General features: G+C 46.6%; 1 protein-coding gene across 1 annotated transcript in view; it reads right to left on the reverse strand.

Annotated features, from left to right (window-relative positions):
* The window catches only part of ITIH5 (inter-alpha-trypsin inhibitor heavy chain 5), a 48,982-nt gene that overhangs the window by 13,847 nt on the left and 17,966 nt on the right, over window positions 1-17,169 (reverse strand). Inside the window, exons 6-8 of the mRNA XM_061346189.1 lie at window positions 14,990-15,159; window positions 14,338-14,454; window positions 1,154-1,325 (exon numbers count right to left, since the gene is read on the reverse strand). Coding sequence (XP_061202173.1) covers window positions 1,154-1,325; window positions 14,338-14,454; window positions 14,990-15,159 — 459 coding nt within the window. The remainder of the gene's footprint in view (window positions 1-1,153; window positions 1,326-14,337; window positions 14,455-14,989; window positions 15,160-17,169) is intronic.

A 17,169-nucleotide genomic window follows, 5' to 3' on the forward strand; every position in this document is an offset into this window, starting at 1 on the left:
GTGGCAGGGGTTGGAGCTGGACGAGCTTTAAGGTCCCTTCCAACACAAATCAGGCTGGATTCTGTGAAAATGCAGAGTTAGCCAAAACTGAAGTACCGCTGGCCTGTGTTGGAGCATCACTGCACCTCCTGTTGAACCCGGGTTAATCGTTTCCTTTTACTTTTGTTCTCTGGCACGTTCATGGGCAAACTCAGCTGGCTCCTGCATAGCTCTCTTGGTATTTCAGGACTGAAAAGCTCTGTAGTCTGAGTTTAGTCCCACCATTGGTAATTGTTTAACTGGGCAGGTCCCTTGACCGCTTCCTAAACTCTTCCTCTGACAATGCAAACATTATGGAAACCATCCTGTTTGCTGTGTTTTTCCATCAGAGAGTTTCCTTTGCTAGGAGTGGTCAGTGCTTAAGGGCAGCCATGGGAAGACCCCACTTGACCCTCAACCAGCTGACTTTTTCAAGGGGAAGGATTTGCAGCTTGCACCTTATCAGAGGAGTGCTCAGCTAGGATGGGCACAGCTGCCAAGTTATGTCTGCTTACAGACCTCATTATGTTATTGGGGTTTTTTGTGCTATGTTCATAGCTTCATAGAACACTGAATCATCAAATCCAAAGTCATGCTGGTGCCACTGTTCTGGGGTCTTCTCCTTTCCCTCCTTTCTTCCTGGCAATGATGTGCACACAAAAAGGGACGAGAAAGAAACTAGCTCTTGCGGAAGGCCATCCCACAGCCCACACTGGGATGTCCATCCCTGAAGTTTCCAGCCCAGACAGAAACGTGTCTGCTTTTACACAGGCTTGCAGAAGCTGCCCAAGTATGGGCCTTGTGTGTCCTCCTCCAGGATACGATGTTTTTTCCTGTGTCCTCAAGAAACAACCTCGGGAATTTTCCATTCTCCAGATAAATGGGAGAATGGGCCCAGCTTGGCTTTAATAAGTATATCAAGTCATATGATTGGATCTGGGGAGATCTCCCCTTCATGTATACTGATAAAGGGCACACATCTTCCTGTCACACAGCCCCAAGTGCAGGTGGGGAAGGTGCTCCTTCATTCCATCGCCTAAGTCCTAGTGTGTTTTTATTGTCACAGGACCATTCACCACCCTCCATTCTGTAGTTGGATATCAAAATTAACCTCATTTGTAACTCTGAGTCCTACCTCCAGTAGGTGACATGTTATGAATGTACTTTTTGGCATCTCTTATGTTATTTGGAGTAACTGGCACCAGCCGGTCTTGCTGCCAGACCTTTATGCGGTTGGAAAAGCCAATGATATTGAAGTGGTCTTCAGGCCTCAGGTCCTGGAGGATTGTGAAGAGAGCTTCTTTGGTCTAGAAAGAGAAACAAGAACAGTAAAGCAGAACACATTTAGTGGGCAAGAACTGAACCCTTAGGACATTTACTGATCTTACAGATATTTCTACAGTGCCAGTTTGGCTCATGAAGAAAACTGGGATGTCCTTCCCCATTATCAAGGCCTGATCTCTGTGGTGACAGGTGTGATGCAAATATAAGACACAAGAACACCTCTTGCCCAAAAGATCTTGCATAGCTTAAAAATCATGTATGGCGATTAGGATAAAAGATCCCAAGACTCCCATGCCCTGAACTAAGGGATGCTGAATAATGTTTTCTAATACCAAAAACCTCATGGGGTTGTTCTTCCCTCTAGACTTGCAGGAAGCTTTAAGTGGTATATAGTTAAAAAGGGTACTTTCAAGTTGAAATACCTCTAAGTATGCCAAGGATGCACATGCTCTATTCACAATTAGGATACCAACTGGTATATACATACTCCAATGAATAGTTCCAGCAATTAACAAATGTTTAAGCTATTAAATTAATTATAATTAATAAGAATTAATAGAATTACTAAGATACAAAAACAAGCCCTGACTAGTCATTGCAGATTCTACCTACTAGTCAGTTTTGACCCAGGTATCTTGGTTTTCATCAACATTATACTGCTCCACTGTTTATCATCCTATATAAATATAGGCAGAGTGAGGAAAGCTGATAGCAAGACCAGTTCATAGGGAGGGGTGAAGCTTCCTGGGTGATGAGAAAGACAGGCCACTGAGGATAAGCCAACAGGAAGAATGAAGATGTGTCCAGTTCTCCCCAGAGTGACCAACTTTGATTTGCAGCTGTGTTCCCATGAAGACAAACTTCAGCTTAGTAAGACCAGATGAAAGAAGATGCCCCAAAGCAGCCTCTATCCCTGTATTTGGACACAAAATTCATGGGAGGAATACAAGGTAATATCTTTAAGTAGAGGGATCAACAGCTTCTGGACTCTGCCCCTTCTTGGCCACCATTAAGCCTTTCAAATTCCAAGGAAATAATATGGTGGAGTCATCAGCATTTAAAGGTTTCTCTCATGCCTATGAGGGAAATATGTGAAGGACTTGTCCAGCAAAAATACAAAAGGCAATCAGCAGTGCTGGAAGCCACATATTTCTAGCCCTGATGCTGCTATGTAAAGACAGTCGGGAAAGGAGCTCAAAGGGCTGCTCAAGCTGTGTCATCAATATCCCTCTGGATTCGGCATTGAAGCTGATGATGCAATGATGCAACTGCAAACACATTACCCACTGCAGTGGAATCTCTCATCCTCCCAGCTGGTGACTTGGCTCACAGGCCATCTGAAGTGAAGGGGAACGTTTCCCATAGCTTCAAACATTTTGGAGCCAGTTCTGGAGTCCCTCCCTGTCTGTTTCTGTCCTCTGTATAAACCATTTCCCTCTGCAGGGATTTCAGAACTCACCCCTCCATTTGCTTAGCTACAACATTACTCCACCTCTCACCACCATGCATTTTATGGGTGTTTCATAGCTAAGAATATGAAACCAAATGCTGGTGGAAGAATCTCACTCAAAGAGAAGGGGAAAACCCCACTAGGTGTTAAACCATAACAAGTATGCACAAAATAAACCTTCAAGAAGAATGCCTGCCCCAAATGTAAAGGCTATCTCCCCAGTCAAACAGCCCAAAGAGAACTTGCTAAGATGAGCTGAAGAGCAGTTCTTTGAAGAAAGAAGGGAAGGGTTTGTGCCCTGTCATTTCCTCTTTTACAATAGCCTTTGTATCATAAAAGTACATCACATAATACACGACATCAGCCTTCAGAGGGCTCTCAAACATTCATTCCCATTTTACAAAAGGAAAAATCAAGGCACAGGCTACTTCAGTGATGGTGTCAAAGCCACAAATGGGAGCTTTGCAAAACCTGGAGTTTCCAGCTATCCAGTAGGCCAAACCACTTCTCATGTGCACATACAAGGGCAAAGCAGCAATCACATGGTGGAGAAAAGGACTCCTGGATTCATTCCAGGACAAGAAGAGTGGCCCACACACTTGTCCCTCAAAACCGGGTTCAAAGTAAGCAGAAAGTGCAAATGAAGCTTCTCTGCAATGTGAGTGTGATCAGGCCTTCATGCCAACCTCTGCTGAAGGAGGTTTGGGGTGGGATGTTAAAACAAGAAACAACAGCTCCCTATGTGCAACATTCCCCCCAGCAGGCAAGGAGGGGAAGCAAAGGCGCCTAGGAGCAGTGATCTGAAGGGAAACTCCCCAGATCCCATTATCATCCATGTTATAGCTCTGGTTACAATTAACATCATTTGACCTTTCCCATTACAAAAAGAACTCTTAAGTTTGCTGCAGCTCTGTCAAACCGCACTTTTCTCAGAGGGATTTACTGGTCCCAAACAGCTCTGCTGTTTCTGAGAACAAGGCAAGAGGGAAACTCATCCTGCTTTGGCCTTGTTGCATCTCACCTCCAGGGTGCTCAGCAACCCCTTTTCAGAGGTGAAACAATGCAGTTTGGTGTACACGCTATCCACAATGGAACAGCAGAGGGGCTCAGGAGGGAACTGAAGCAGAAGGTGCAGCACTTCTCCACTCCCTTATACAGGGGCAAAATGTGGGGCTGGGATCATCTCTCTCCCCCCTTTTGCCAATCTTTCTTTCCTGGTTGTCTCTTTTGTCACAGTTCAGTTATTTCCGTGGAGTTTGAGTCAGTTTTTCCCAGGAAAAGGTTCCATCGTATTTTAACACACACGCACAGACAGCCTGGATTCTAGCATCTCCGTCATGTGCTTGCATCTGAACTTCAATAAAAACGCCCTTTGAGTTTATGTTACATACACACAAGTGTGTATATGTATATGGTTTTGCTCCAAAGCAAACAGAATGAGGGAGGCCATGTGGTTCACTCTACTGTAGCTTTTGCCTCATCCCCAGAAAAAATAAAGGGTGGGATTCAGCTTTCCCAACTCAGTCATCAGAAAGCTGGGCATTGCATCTAATTCCTCCCTAGGCAGGGGAAGACACCTCCAGAGAGTAATCCATCCCATCTGTTTTGGATGGGGTTTAGGATGAGCTGAGTCATTGTCTGGAAGTGCCTGTCTCCCAGCACTGCCTCCGAGAGGCTGAGTAGCTCAGCTATAGAAAAGGTGGGACTCACCTCAAGACCTAATACTGCCCGATCCTGAGCACTATTGTGCTTACTGGAGCCAGAAGGAACTGAGCTGGGTCTCCATCTCTCCCAGAGCACTCTGAGTTGCCTGGCTCATCTTGTGCGTTTCCATCTCTCCTCCAAACCCACAAGGACCCTCAGGTGTGTGCTAAAGACTTCAGTCCACAAAAGGTGGCAACGCACTCTTTGCTGCTGCTATTCCTCAGCCATAAATGGGTTGTGAGAGGGATGTGGCTTCCCTCTGGAGGGCTGGATATGATTCAGGAGCTGGCAGGCACAAGTGACTTTAAATAAGGAGAATATCTTGGTAAGAGTGCACTGCTTGAAATCCCTATGTGTGCAGTTATGACCCAGGGCTCCTCCAGTCTCCGTCAGCCCCCAGGCAAGGATCTGCAAAGCTCTTCGTGCAGAGAGTGCCTGGCAGCAGCTTCAGTCAGGACAGGACAGCAGGTTTCTCATTCTTGGCCTTGTACGGCCACAGCTGGAAGTTCTCCTGGCTCCGAGAAGCCAAGGGCTGAGGCTGCCATGGGATTCCCAAGCTGCTCTGCTGCCGATGGGGTCTTTGCAGCTTCCACTCCCGCCTGGCCCCAGTGAGTCACTGCATTGGAACAGGGGCCAAAGGCGCTTTCCTGGATGCAGAGCATTAACCACTTCTTCCCTGGTAAGGGCCACGTTGCTCTTCCATGGCTGTGCATGGCACCGGTTCATGTTGGGGATCAGCTGGGCACAGATTTAACCCACTCGCACTGAGGAAAATCAGTTTAAGCATCCAGTGCCATTGGGCCAGGTAAAACACTTCCAACGTGTTTGGTGGATAAATGCATTTCTGCATGGAAGGTGGAAAAAGGATTACAGGAGAAAAGGGCAGGAAGTATCAATACAGCTGGGAGAAACATCAGTTTTTGCTGGTCGGGAATGGTTTGTAGCCATCAGAGGCAAGTTCTAAATGAGGATTTAACATAGGATAAGTCAGTGGAGGCAGTTTCCTCTGTTTCCCCTCAAATTAGCATGGGTGAAATTGAGCTGAGAGGTAGAGACCAAATTCCACTTCAATGCATTTGAGCTGAGAAACTGTGCTGGTGAATGAGCTGTCAGCACAGCAGGAATCTAGTGCTTGGAACAGCCACGTCCAGGGCTACAAAATACCATTCCCCAAACCTGGAGCAGAACAACCGTGGTCTAAGCTGGGGACGGGAGGGGTGGCCATGGCTGCCAAGAAGTGATCACAGTTTCTGTGCTCAGAAGCTGAAGAATGGTTCACGCTTTCTAAATGACCCATGTGCAAGCAGTGTCTCCTCAAGCCAGCTCCCAGCATCACCTCCACACCATACCTGCGCATGCAACGCAACTGCTGCTCTTCTGCTTCTTGCTTGAAGGGCCCTGCACCACAGCCAACATGATTCAAGGCTGCACGACCCCCAGCAACAGCAGGAAGAGAACTCCCTCAGCTCCACTGCTGTTCCTCTGTACCTCGCCCTTGGGGCTGGCTCTGACGGACCTCACTTTGCTTAAACACTGCTGGAGCATGGGAAGAGACACGCTCCCATGGGAGAGCTGAGAGCCTTCAGCCCTTTCCTGGGTCAAAGAGCTGCCCCAGAGACATCTGGGATGATGTCAGACCATCTGGGCACCTTTAGGAGGAATCTGAGTCCCGGTGACATTTCTCTCACAGTCCCTTGTTTGTTTGAGGAGCAGGGTGAGGGTGCAGCTTTGGCTACCTCGAAAGCTGTGCAGTTCAAAGGGAGACATTGTGTGAGTGTTAGATGCTGTGGCACTGCCAGACATTGCCCCTGCTACGAAGCAAGGGGAGAATTCAAGCACCTCATTATAATGCATGCCCCAAGCCCACGTATTCACATTTTCCATTGCCTGGGAGCACTTCATCCTAGGCCCACATCCTCTCTGCAAGCCTAATACTGAAAGACGTTCAGTTCATGCTGAGTCCTGTTCTGTAGGCACAGTGGGTCTCTGCAGCACTGCAGTGTCATTCCTGCTGAGGTCTGACACCACACCTTGAGCTTTGCTTTTCTCTGTGTCCCAGTTTCTGCCCATGTAATGCAATCACACACCACTTGCCAGCAACAGGGGCTTTTGTACCAAGAATGGGGTTTAACCCAGAAGTGTACCCTTGGGTTTTTTACCTTCCCCCACCCCTTCATTCCCCTTGGGGACAACAATCTGCTCTTTATTCCTCTGCAGAGAGCATCACTGTACTGCGGTCCAGCAGCTGCCTCTGACCCTCTCCCAGTCAATGTGTCTTTGTGCTGTCCTCCTGGCCATCACTGACCATGTAACCAAGGAAAACTCCTTTGCAATCCCGACAACAAGCATCTTGTTTTACACTGACACTGGCCTGCGATGGATGGGAGGGAGTGTGGTTGTAGAGCTCTGGACAGTGAAGGGCTGTCTTCAGTTCATGGTCCAGTCTCTCCTGCCTGAATGCAAGAGATCCTTTGCTGTACAGGATTGCTGACTTCCTATATGGCCTTAGGGGAAGCTGTGGTTTCCCAGCAAAAGAAATACTCCATCGCTTAGAGCAACTATTTCTACTGCCTTTTCTGAAACAGATTTTCCACTTAACACTGAATAGAACACTTAGCTCCACATTTGTCTAGGGCATTTAAGGACTTGATTTCTGCTCAGAAGATGCAACTGTCTTCAAGGTGGTGGACAAGTTTAGCTATCAGTCGTGGTAATTCGCTTCTCTAGCACCCAACAGCATGGTGAGAATAAATACATGAAAACAACCCTAAGATGACCTGATCTGTGAGGAACTGGAGTTCCATGTGCCCAGAGGGCAGAGCAGACACTCAGTCTTTGCAATCTCACTGCAGCATCGAGGGTAAAAATAAATGCCTACACAAAGCTGTAAGCAAGCAAGTTCTTACCAGCACCAAGCATCATTACTTTGAGTCTCTATCATCAGTGCAGTATGGATTACAGCTGGAACAGTAAACATCTCTATACAGTAAGTTAAAGGGAAAAGCTTAAATGCTGCCCCACTGTGCCATACTGAAATAACCCCACTGGAAACAACAGGCAGACAGCCAGATTGACACAGCAGCAGATGAAGGCCACATTCTTGTCTTGTGCTTAGCTCACTGAAGTGAGATCCCATCCCATAATAAGCCAGCTGGGCACTCAAACCCGCACCCTGCCAGCATGACAAACAATTTCCATGGAGCTAGCAAGGAAAAGGTCAACCCCAAGGGGAAAGTGCCCCACGGCCTCAGTGCAGTCTGACATCTCTCCCTCTGCCCATCCTCAGAGGATGGAGTTAGTCTCAGCGCATGAATAAACCGTTCCAACAACTCGGGGCTTTCATTCTGTGCCACACAGAGCAGCTACAGACACAGTGCTGGGAAGAGCTGACGTGCCCCAGGGGGCTGAACACAGCACAGCCCCTCCATTCCAGCAATCATTAGCCGCTCTGCTCTGCAGGTCACTGTGCTTTTCACCTAGCCTCCATTCTTCACCATGTAGCCACTCTCTCAGAGTGGGTGCTTCAGTCAGAAGCCTGCCAGGTTTGAAGCTTTCTAAGGGCTTAGAATATCCTACCTGTGTGTGTAGCCTGCTAGGAGTTGCACTGTTCCTTCACAGAGAGCAGTTTCCTCTGCATGGACCGAAGATCCGTACTGTTACACCAAGGACAGACTGTGCCATTCCAGCTCAGGGAGGAGCTGTTCCTTCTCCATGAAGAGCGCTGTGCTTCCAAAGATACGAAGCATCTGACACTGCTCTGCAGACACTGACTCTTTGCCTACCTCCTCCCACTGACCTGGGATACCTCTTACTTTTAGATGCAACTTCCCCATTTCCATCCCCCCAGTGAGTGAAGGGTGGTGACAGTCGTTGGTTGGAGCCCTTCTGCTCAGGGCTAGCATTAAGCCATACAGAAGCACTAGGTTTTTCTGTAGAAAACAGCGACCTTGCCGTTGCTCTTTTCTCACTTCAGAGGCTGCCCCAGGACCCCCACAATCCTCCAACACCTTTTCCCCCTCCAATTTCCCCATTTCCAAATGGGAAGTCCCCTCAGCATCTCCAGCTCCAGCATCCAAACTCCCTCCTGCAGATCCCTACCTATAACCCTTCCCTTGCCCACTTCCAACCCAAGCCAGTGCCTCAGATACGAACACAAGCCAAAAGCTCTTCAGAGAGGAGAGCAGATGTTTTGGAGACAGTGAAGTCACTGCATCAGGGGTAACTATCCAAGCAAAAGCTTCATGACACAGGTAATATAATATCCCCCATTCTTAAGGGACCTCAGGTTACACCATGTGGATCCCAGAGTCAGAAGTCCTGTTTAATGACTTCATACAGCAATACAACATGGACGATCTCCCTCCAGCAAGCTCCCACATGGTCCCACAAGCACTTCTGAGCTTCAGCTGCTCCTCGCAGTTTGAAACAGACTGTCCCAGTTGAGCAATGAGTAGTGCACACCCTGTATTAGGGTGAAGGGGCATTTATGTGGAAACAGCAGTGTCGTTAGAAGCAATGCTAGACTAACAGCTTAAATCTTAGCAAAGATCAGGTATCTTTTAGACTGCAGGGATCCTACGCAGCCATAAGCCCAGCTAAAAATTGGGTTTGCCAGTTAAATAGACAAGACTCTGCAGAGATACAAGCACAGACAAAGTAACCTACCTAAGTTCACATACCAGATCCATGATGGCAACACAAACAGAAGCCACAGCTGGCTTCCAGGTATTGCTCCAGCAACTGGGAAAACACAGTCCCAGGTTGGAAAGAACTGCCAAAGAAACCCAGATCTACAGCTTCAGAAACTTGTATGTGTATGCCTTGAGCATCCTAATAGGGTTTAATGGCTCTGAGCAGCCCCACCTGGGGCCTCCACCCACAGTCATGCACATTTAAGCTCTAATCTGGGCCCTTAGTCCTAGTTTGAGTTTCAGACCAAGTGTTATGCTGTAGCTGTCTCTAGTTTTGCCATAGCTATGCCTGGTCATAGACCTTAATGGCCCTGATCTGTGTGCTAACTTCCCAGCTTGATTTAGTAGCTTCCTTTTCACTATGGAGTTCCCTGGTGGTTGCCGGGCTGTGCCTTCAGCAGCACTTGTTTTTAGTTCATCCTTTTGGTGGATTCAGCAAAGGTTCAATTGAAACCTCCTGGCAAACTCCCATGGGGTTTCAGTTCAAGCCTTCATTTCCGTGCCAAACTCTGCACCTGCCTTTGCATCCTATTGATTATGAACCCCATTAAGGCACTTGCCATTTATTGGTGGGTTGGGGTCTCCCTGGAAGATGCTGGCTCTAATTCTACTGCTCAACATGGAGCAAATCAGCTCGGGACGTGCTGGCTGTTAGTCCCAAGGCCAGAAGCAGATGCTCCCTGTCAGGAGTATCTGAGGGTGTCTTACTCTGAAGGCTGCTTGTTTCTCTGTATGACCCTGTCATTATCTCTGAGTTCTGGAAGCAGATTATTTTGCTGCATGACGAGTACTTGCATCTTTCTTGGAAGCTGGGTAATTAAGGTCCATATGGATGTGATGCCTTATTTACTGTTGTAGTTCTTATATTCCATATTCACATCTACAGAGAGGACTGAGATGACACTGCTGTCGTGTTTTGCCAAGTAGGAGGCAGCTGCATGAAGTTCCCAGTGCTGGAGACATGGAATTAGCTCTGATTGTTGCTTTCCAATTGAAATGGAAAAGCTGACAAATCTTTCCTCTTCACAGCAGCTTTAAACTCATTAAAGGCTGTAATTAGAACTAATGCTTTTCCCAAGGCCCCTGGTGATTTAAGGTGGTTCTCCTGGGCAGCAGCCACCGTTTGAACTAATACTCCACAGGCAGGCAGCCAGCTCTGAGGCAACCAGCAGAAAGCAGCAGAGTTTGGAGTGAGAACATCCAGGGTTCAGGTGCTTGCCTGATCTCTCAATACCTTGCCTCTACTCAGGAGGAGTCTGTGTCCTGAGAGGTTTAGGGATATGTGAGGGACTGCAGCCCTCAGAAGGGCTCAGGCCGTGTGGGTCACAGATCAAGGGTACCAGCAGTGTCCTATGCATAGATGCAGGCAAACAACCTGAAGCCCTTGCAAATACACAGCGGGTCCCAGTTTCAGTTGAGTTCCTCCTAAAGCAATTAACCTCCAAGAAAATTACAGTCTGGCACACAACCATTGACAGGTTGCCAGGCTTGTGGTGTAGCCAACTTTTAACTGAGTGTGTGGGCATTTATTGCCTGTGGGAAAGGTAAGGTGAAACGGGTACGTGGTTGAAACAGCTACATTTTACTGCATGTCTGCAGAATACCTGCAAACCCATCCTCTTGTGTGCACATTCATAGCTTGGAACATGCCTGGTTTGCATCACTGAAATGCAAGCTGATAAAGGTCCTTTTTCTCCAGGTTTAGTGAAGCTGGGGATAAGAATGGTAATCACAAGGTGGTAAAGATGTTACTGGCCCCTTTTTCTTCTAGCTATACCAGTGTAAAACTGCTGTGTCCCCCTCTATCTGGCCAAAAGTACCATAAAAATCAGCAGGTCAGACTGCTCAAAGGGCAACTCAGTTTGCTTCCCAGTAAACCTTGCAGATGCAACCTCTTCTCCAGGCTCTTGTGACTCCTATTAGAATCAACTACTCCACACAGAGCTTATTGTCTCTTTGCAAGTGAAGGAACAAAGCTCAAGAGGACAACCCCAGTATTCTGCTTGCCACTGGGGCAGCCGTAATGACATGTAAGGTCTTGAATACTCATGCTCAAGAGTCTTCTCTTCCTGGACTTTATCTCCCTGTGACAGTGCTGGAAGGTCACCGTTGCAAAGGCCCAGATGCTCAGTGGAGGTGGATTGCTGAAACACGTAAGAGTCTGCTTGACGTGACCCATGTTCAGAGGATGTGAAAATTGCAGGAGGAGTAAGGACATTAGCTGATTTTCCCCCACAGAGCCAGTATGTGTCTCAGTGATGTGAAGGGAATGTTGCAAGGGTCTTAATGATTTGATTTAAGCTGATCCATCAGTCTCATTATCTGCATGTGCAGCTGGGTTTGGGCATCTTGTTGCTTCAAAGACTGAGGTATCTTAGGAAAAAGGGATGGCACAAACATACAGAAATTCCTGTAGGGAAAGGAAAACCTTGGGAGAGGGAAGGACAAATGACTCACAATTACCTCGTGGAAACTGCAGGATGCATGCAATCCTGACCCCATTTGCGTCACTTTGCCATTAACTTCAATAAGTCAGGTAGCTGTAGAGTACAAATCTCTTCCAGTCACTATAGCAAAGGGTGCAAAGCTGACATTTGATCCTTGCCTATACAACCCTAAAAACTGTCCTTTGCCATAGTTACTGCAGCTGACCTGCAAAAGCACTCTCTGCAAGTGCTGACTGTATTTTTAGCTGATCTTGCATGTGACTCATTAGGGAGAAATGAGGAAAGACAGTCACATGGGAATTCCCAGCTCTCTCCACAGCACTATAGATCACCACAGCTGCAAGAGCCCAAGACACAAGAAGAAAAGGAGGCACGTCCTCTGCTCAGGTGTGCCCTGCCAACAGGGGATGTGCCTGCAATCTAACGAACAACAGCTGGGTAAAAAGGCCACTGAGCAGACAGGGGCCATGGCTGTAACTGATCACACTTCCTTAGTGTACCAGAAGAAGCACATTATTCAGCCAGTCCTACATTTTGACCTGTTCTTGACTAATCGGTTGTAATCATAATTCCCTGTAGTTCTAGTTTTTGGAGCAGCTGAAATCGGGGGAGGATAAGTGCTTCTTGCACATAGCATTCCTCCGTAACCTGCCAGTGGTTCTCCATACAAAGAGTGTACTGAGATAACAGGCAAAAAGTTGGGTACACCCTCAACAAAGGTTCTGGCTAGACACTTCTCTTGCTTCAGGCTGAAGAGACACCCATTTTGTAGCTTATCAGCCTGAGATTCATGTATGGTTAGCAGTAGGAGCTGGCTAGGCTATGAAGTAGAGCTTCAAGTGTTAATGACCATGTTGTTGCTAGTTAAGTATATGAAAAAGAAACACTAATACACTCAGGAGGAGAATAAAAGCTTTCATATGCACTATTTGCAGAGCTTACACTACCTCTTTGGAGTCTTGATCTCCCCAGTTCAATGCTGTATCACTCACTGTCTGCTTTCAGCATGCAGGATTGGGTGCATTTGAATGCTCCATCCCTGGCAGTGTTCAGGTTGGACAGAGTCTTGGGTGACATGGTTTAGTGTGAGGTGTCCCTGCCCATGGCAGGGGGCTGGAACTGGATGATCTTAAGGTCCTTGCCAACCCAAACCATTCTGTGATTCTATGAGTCTATGACTCAGTTCTGCAGGCATTTTTGAGCAGAAGGATAACAGAAAGCCAAGAGCCAGGCTCTGTCCACTGGAATTTGTCAAGATTCAGAGGCATCTTCATTCAGAATAGTTTGTTACCATCTCTGTTTGCTACTCCAGTCACTGGGAAGAATAACATGAGGAGCCATAAAAGTCACACTTGATTTTAGCTCACAGTGGAGATAACTTGGTTTAATAGGGGACACAGCTTCTAAATTAAGATTTCTGCTCACCACTGAAAGCAAAGAGTAGCATTTTTAGCAGAGAGAAAGGCATGTATACTGTCAGAGAACTGTCAGAGCGTGACCATGGTCTGTGTTTGTCATAGGGGGCCATAGAAGGAACGTAAGTCTCTCAAATAACCACACATTCCAGAAACATCACCGTGTTCCAGGCAGGCAAACAAGGAGCTCTAAAGGGAGCTAAAGAGAGCTCCTGAAGTAGCTAAGCCACAAGTCCAAGCCATTGATTGGCCTTCACTCATTCTAGTAGAGTTCCAACATCAACCACCCACACAAGCTGAAACTGCCTCATATTGGTGTCAACCTTCCACTGTCATTAGCTCATGGTGAGAAAGCAGAAGGTAAAGATGTGGCCATCCAACAGAGAGAAGCCAGGTAACTTCTCCATATCAGATGCCTGTGGGGCAAGTCTTCAAATGAAGGAAAAATACTAACCCTACCAGGACTTCCTTCTCTACCCAGATGTTTGAGATGGAAACTGGGCTTACCTTTACACTCCAGTATGAGTGCAGATCTGAGATAGGTCTGTCAAATTATTAAGAACAGAAATGAAGTCTTAACTCATCTCTGCTTCTAGTTTAGGCCAATAAGTGTGCTGAGAGAAAGAGGCTGTTTCCCAGGGAATACACTCGGAATATTCCCCAGAGAATATACTTGGAATATTTGCCTTTCCAAGCCAACTATTTGGCTCTTAAACTGGGGTTAGTTTCCATCTGTCCAGCTCAGAGAATTGAAGAAGTAAAAATGTTTAGGCACCAGCCTGAACCCTCCGTGTCAAAGCTCACTTTTAAGAGTCGGTGATGGTGTATGTTGGCTCATGTTAAGATCTGTGCCCTGAGAGTTGTGCTCAGATTCTCAAATAGGAAAACCTGACCTTTCTTTCCACAGAAACCATTGAGTTATACATTGCTAAGGGGTTTGCCAAGGTAATTTAAAGACAGCAGTATCTTCTCTCTGCTGTTAAGCTCAATACACTGAATGGACTTTGCTGGGAATTCTCCCCTAATTTGCCTCTCTTCAAACTGCTCAGAACACAACTGCCCAGGACAATCCTGTCTGCTGCGTCCTAGCTCAGTCTTGACTGCATCAAGTGATGAAGTCCTCTGCACTTCATGCTCCCATCCCATTCCTGCTAACACGATAATTTCTCATTGCAGGTAAACCATCTCACCTTGAGGTGTCTTCAGAGCCTCCTCTCACCTCAGACATAGCAAACCTTCTACAGAAGAACCCACCTGGCGAGATAAAGCCTGAAACAAGCTCCGCATCCTCACAGCCAACCAGTCTATAATAAAGGCAAGGACCTCACCTGTTTCAGTTTCGTTCCCACCATTGAAGCACTGCTGTCAAGCACAAACACGACGTTCTTTGGCAATGGAGGAAGATCTGTGGGGGCGAAGTAGTGCACGAAATACCCATTAAGAATCTGTGGAAGAGCAAGGAAGTCAGGAAAGGAAGACACATGCAATGTTCCACACACATCATTATGAGATACTTGGTTGGGCACACCTGATCCTGCTTTCAGTATCTGTGTCTACACTGGTGAATATTGGTGCTCCTTGGTATCTCTGATCTCCTGTTTATCCATATTGGCAAGCCTACTAGACCTCTCCACATCTTCTTCCGTGGTGGACATTGGGGTTTCTTTCCAGATGTAGTAAGGTTATAATGTATGTACCCAGTGATCAGAACTGCAACATGCGTCTGAGGAGCTGGCCTTGTATCCAGATATATACAGCCAGTATATTGATAAACTTAAAAGCAGATACACAAAAAAACCCAGTAAAGTAGGTGGCTCTGGGTTCTAAGTCCATCTTGTGGATGCCAACTGACTGGTTTATTTTGGATAGGTCTTACAGATGGAGAAGTAATGGGAAACGTTTTCTAGGACATTTGGAAGATAATTGAACCATCTCAGGTATAGGTAATAAAACATAAAAGATGCATCATGTGTGCAGTACCTGAACATCCCCAACACTCAGCTCCCTGTTGACATCATATCTAATGATGAAGTCTCCCAAAATGCCATTTCGGGCGATCCTGGTTTGCTCAACAACACTGGGATTGAATGTAACTTTAGCCAAGGTTTTCGTATGTCCAATTACAGTAGAAGGAGGAGGAGAAACATCACCTGTTGAGATAAAAATCATAATATTGCAAGGTTTTCCCATTGTCCTACAGATGTCTAAGTAAAACACACATGGAATTACCATGGAGTCAGGTCACCAAGCATAGTTGCGTACTGAGGTTAAAGACTGCGTAAAGACCTCATAGCAGCCTTCCAGTACCTGAAGGGGGCCTATAGGGATGCTGGGGAGGGACTCTTCATTAGGGACTGTAGTGATAGAACAAGGGGTAATGGGTTAAAACTGAAACAGGGGAAGTTTAGATCGGATATAAGGAGGAAATTCTTTCCTGTGAGGGTTGTGAGGCACTGGAATGGGTTGCCCAGGGAGGTTGTGAATGCTCCATCCCTGGCAGTGTTCAAGGCCAGCCTGGACGAGGCCTTGGGTGCCATGGTTTAGTATGAGGTGTCCCTGCCCATGGCAGGAGGGTTGGAACTTGATGATCTTAAGGTCCTTTCCAACCCTAACTATTCTATGATTCTATTGAAGACAATGATTTCATAGCTGCCTTCCAGTATCTGGAGGGGGCCTACAAGATGCTAGAAAGGGACTCTTTATCAGGGACTGCAGTGCTAGAACAAGGGGTGATGGGTTCAAACTGAAACAGGAGAAGTTCAGGTTGGAGATAAGGCAGAAGTTCTTTACTGTGAGGGTGCTGAGGCACTGGCACAGGGTGTCCAGAGAGGTGGTAAGCACTCCATCTCTGGCAGTGTTCAAGGCCAGACTGGGTGACATGGTTTAGTGTGAGGCATCCCTGCCCATGGCAATGGACGGAAATTGGATGATCTTAAGATCCCTTCCAACCCAAACCATTCTGTGATTCAGCTCACCAGTGATAAAAGAACTTAATAACCTCTCTCCTCTAAGTCTAAACTGAAACCAACACTGCAGTGCTATCAAGAACATAAATATTTAGGCAAAATTCTTGTGCTCAGTCCTGTTTGGAGGTTACTGAACTCAAAGACCAGATACTCTGTAGGACTGTGAATTGCTTTCTGTAAGTAACACACAGCTTCTGACACATGTGTGATACATGCTCCAGTCAACTCCAGGCATCTAGAATGTGGATCCTATACCTGGGATGCTGCCAGTCAATGCAAGCATGACTCATTGGACCTGTTTAAACATTTCTTTTAGGATGACATGAATCATTCTGCAGACTTCTCTCTATCGTTTATAAAGAGTTCTTGAGGTGCCTTGTTCAGATGTACTACAGGCATGTTGAGGTAGGACTGATGTGACTAATCGTTTGCTGGATCTGACAAGCATCTCATGTGTAATGTCTACATCTGAACAAGTCATCTTAGCTGCCTTTATGCTCAACAAAGTTACCAGGATAGTCACTGCAATTTCAGTCTTACTGGTTGAGGCAAATCCCACAGCTGCTAATGCAGCCATACAAACTGCAGCCCTGAGATGTAACTGCACCCCTGAGATGTCACTCAACCTAATCTCTGAGAGCACTTCCTGCATCAGTGAAGAGAGATGTGCCTTTCAAAGGGTATCTCAGCAAAACACAGTGATTTAGGTCTAAGTCACGCTGAAGGAACCTCTGCTTGTCTTTTTAGCTGTGGTCGTTTTCTAAAGTTGAGGGATATGGAAATTCTGTGGCCAAAATCTCAGCTTACCCCTTCTTTGTGTGCCAACTGTTCGTTCCCTCTGAACTACACATAAAGACATAAATACCCTTACATGAGACTGACCAAAGGTCAGGTTTGTCCTTGAACTTGCCCAGGTTTAGAGGGCTTTCCCCCTTGTCCTAAGTGGCTATTGAAAACAAAAGAATAGATTCTCAACTGATGTTCTTCTTGGGTGCTTCAACTCTCACAGTGATTATTCCAAAACTCCCCTGAAGCACAGAAGTTCTATTATATCTGCTCATGTGCTGATTATAATCGATGGGAATGAGCTGCTCAATAGCACTGGGTGGAGAGTCTCAAGTCCTTGCCAAAGATGGCCCAAGGAGCCTGTGGTATGGCAGGGAAAAGAAAAGAGGGTGAGATTCAGTTCCAGTT

Source organism: Neopsephotus bourkii, unplaced genomic scaffold (assembly GCF_033783945.1).
Source record: "Neopsephotus bourkii isolate Nb327-2 ecotype Australia unplaced genomic scaffold, CSIRO-AGI_Nbou_v1 NB_266, whole genome shotgun sequence".
NCBI classification, from domain to species: Eukaryota; Metazoa; Chordata; class Aves; order Psittaciformes; family Psittacidae; genus Neopsephotus; species Neopsephotus bourkii.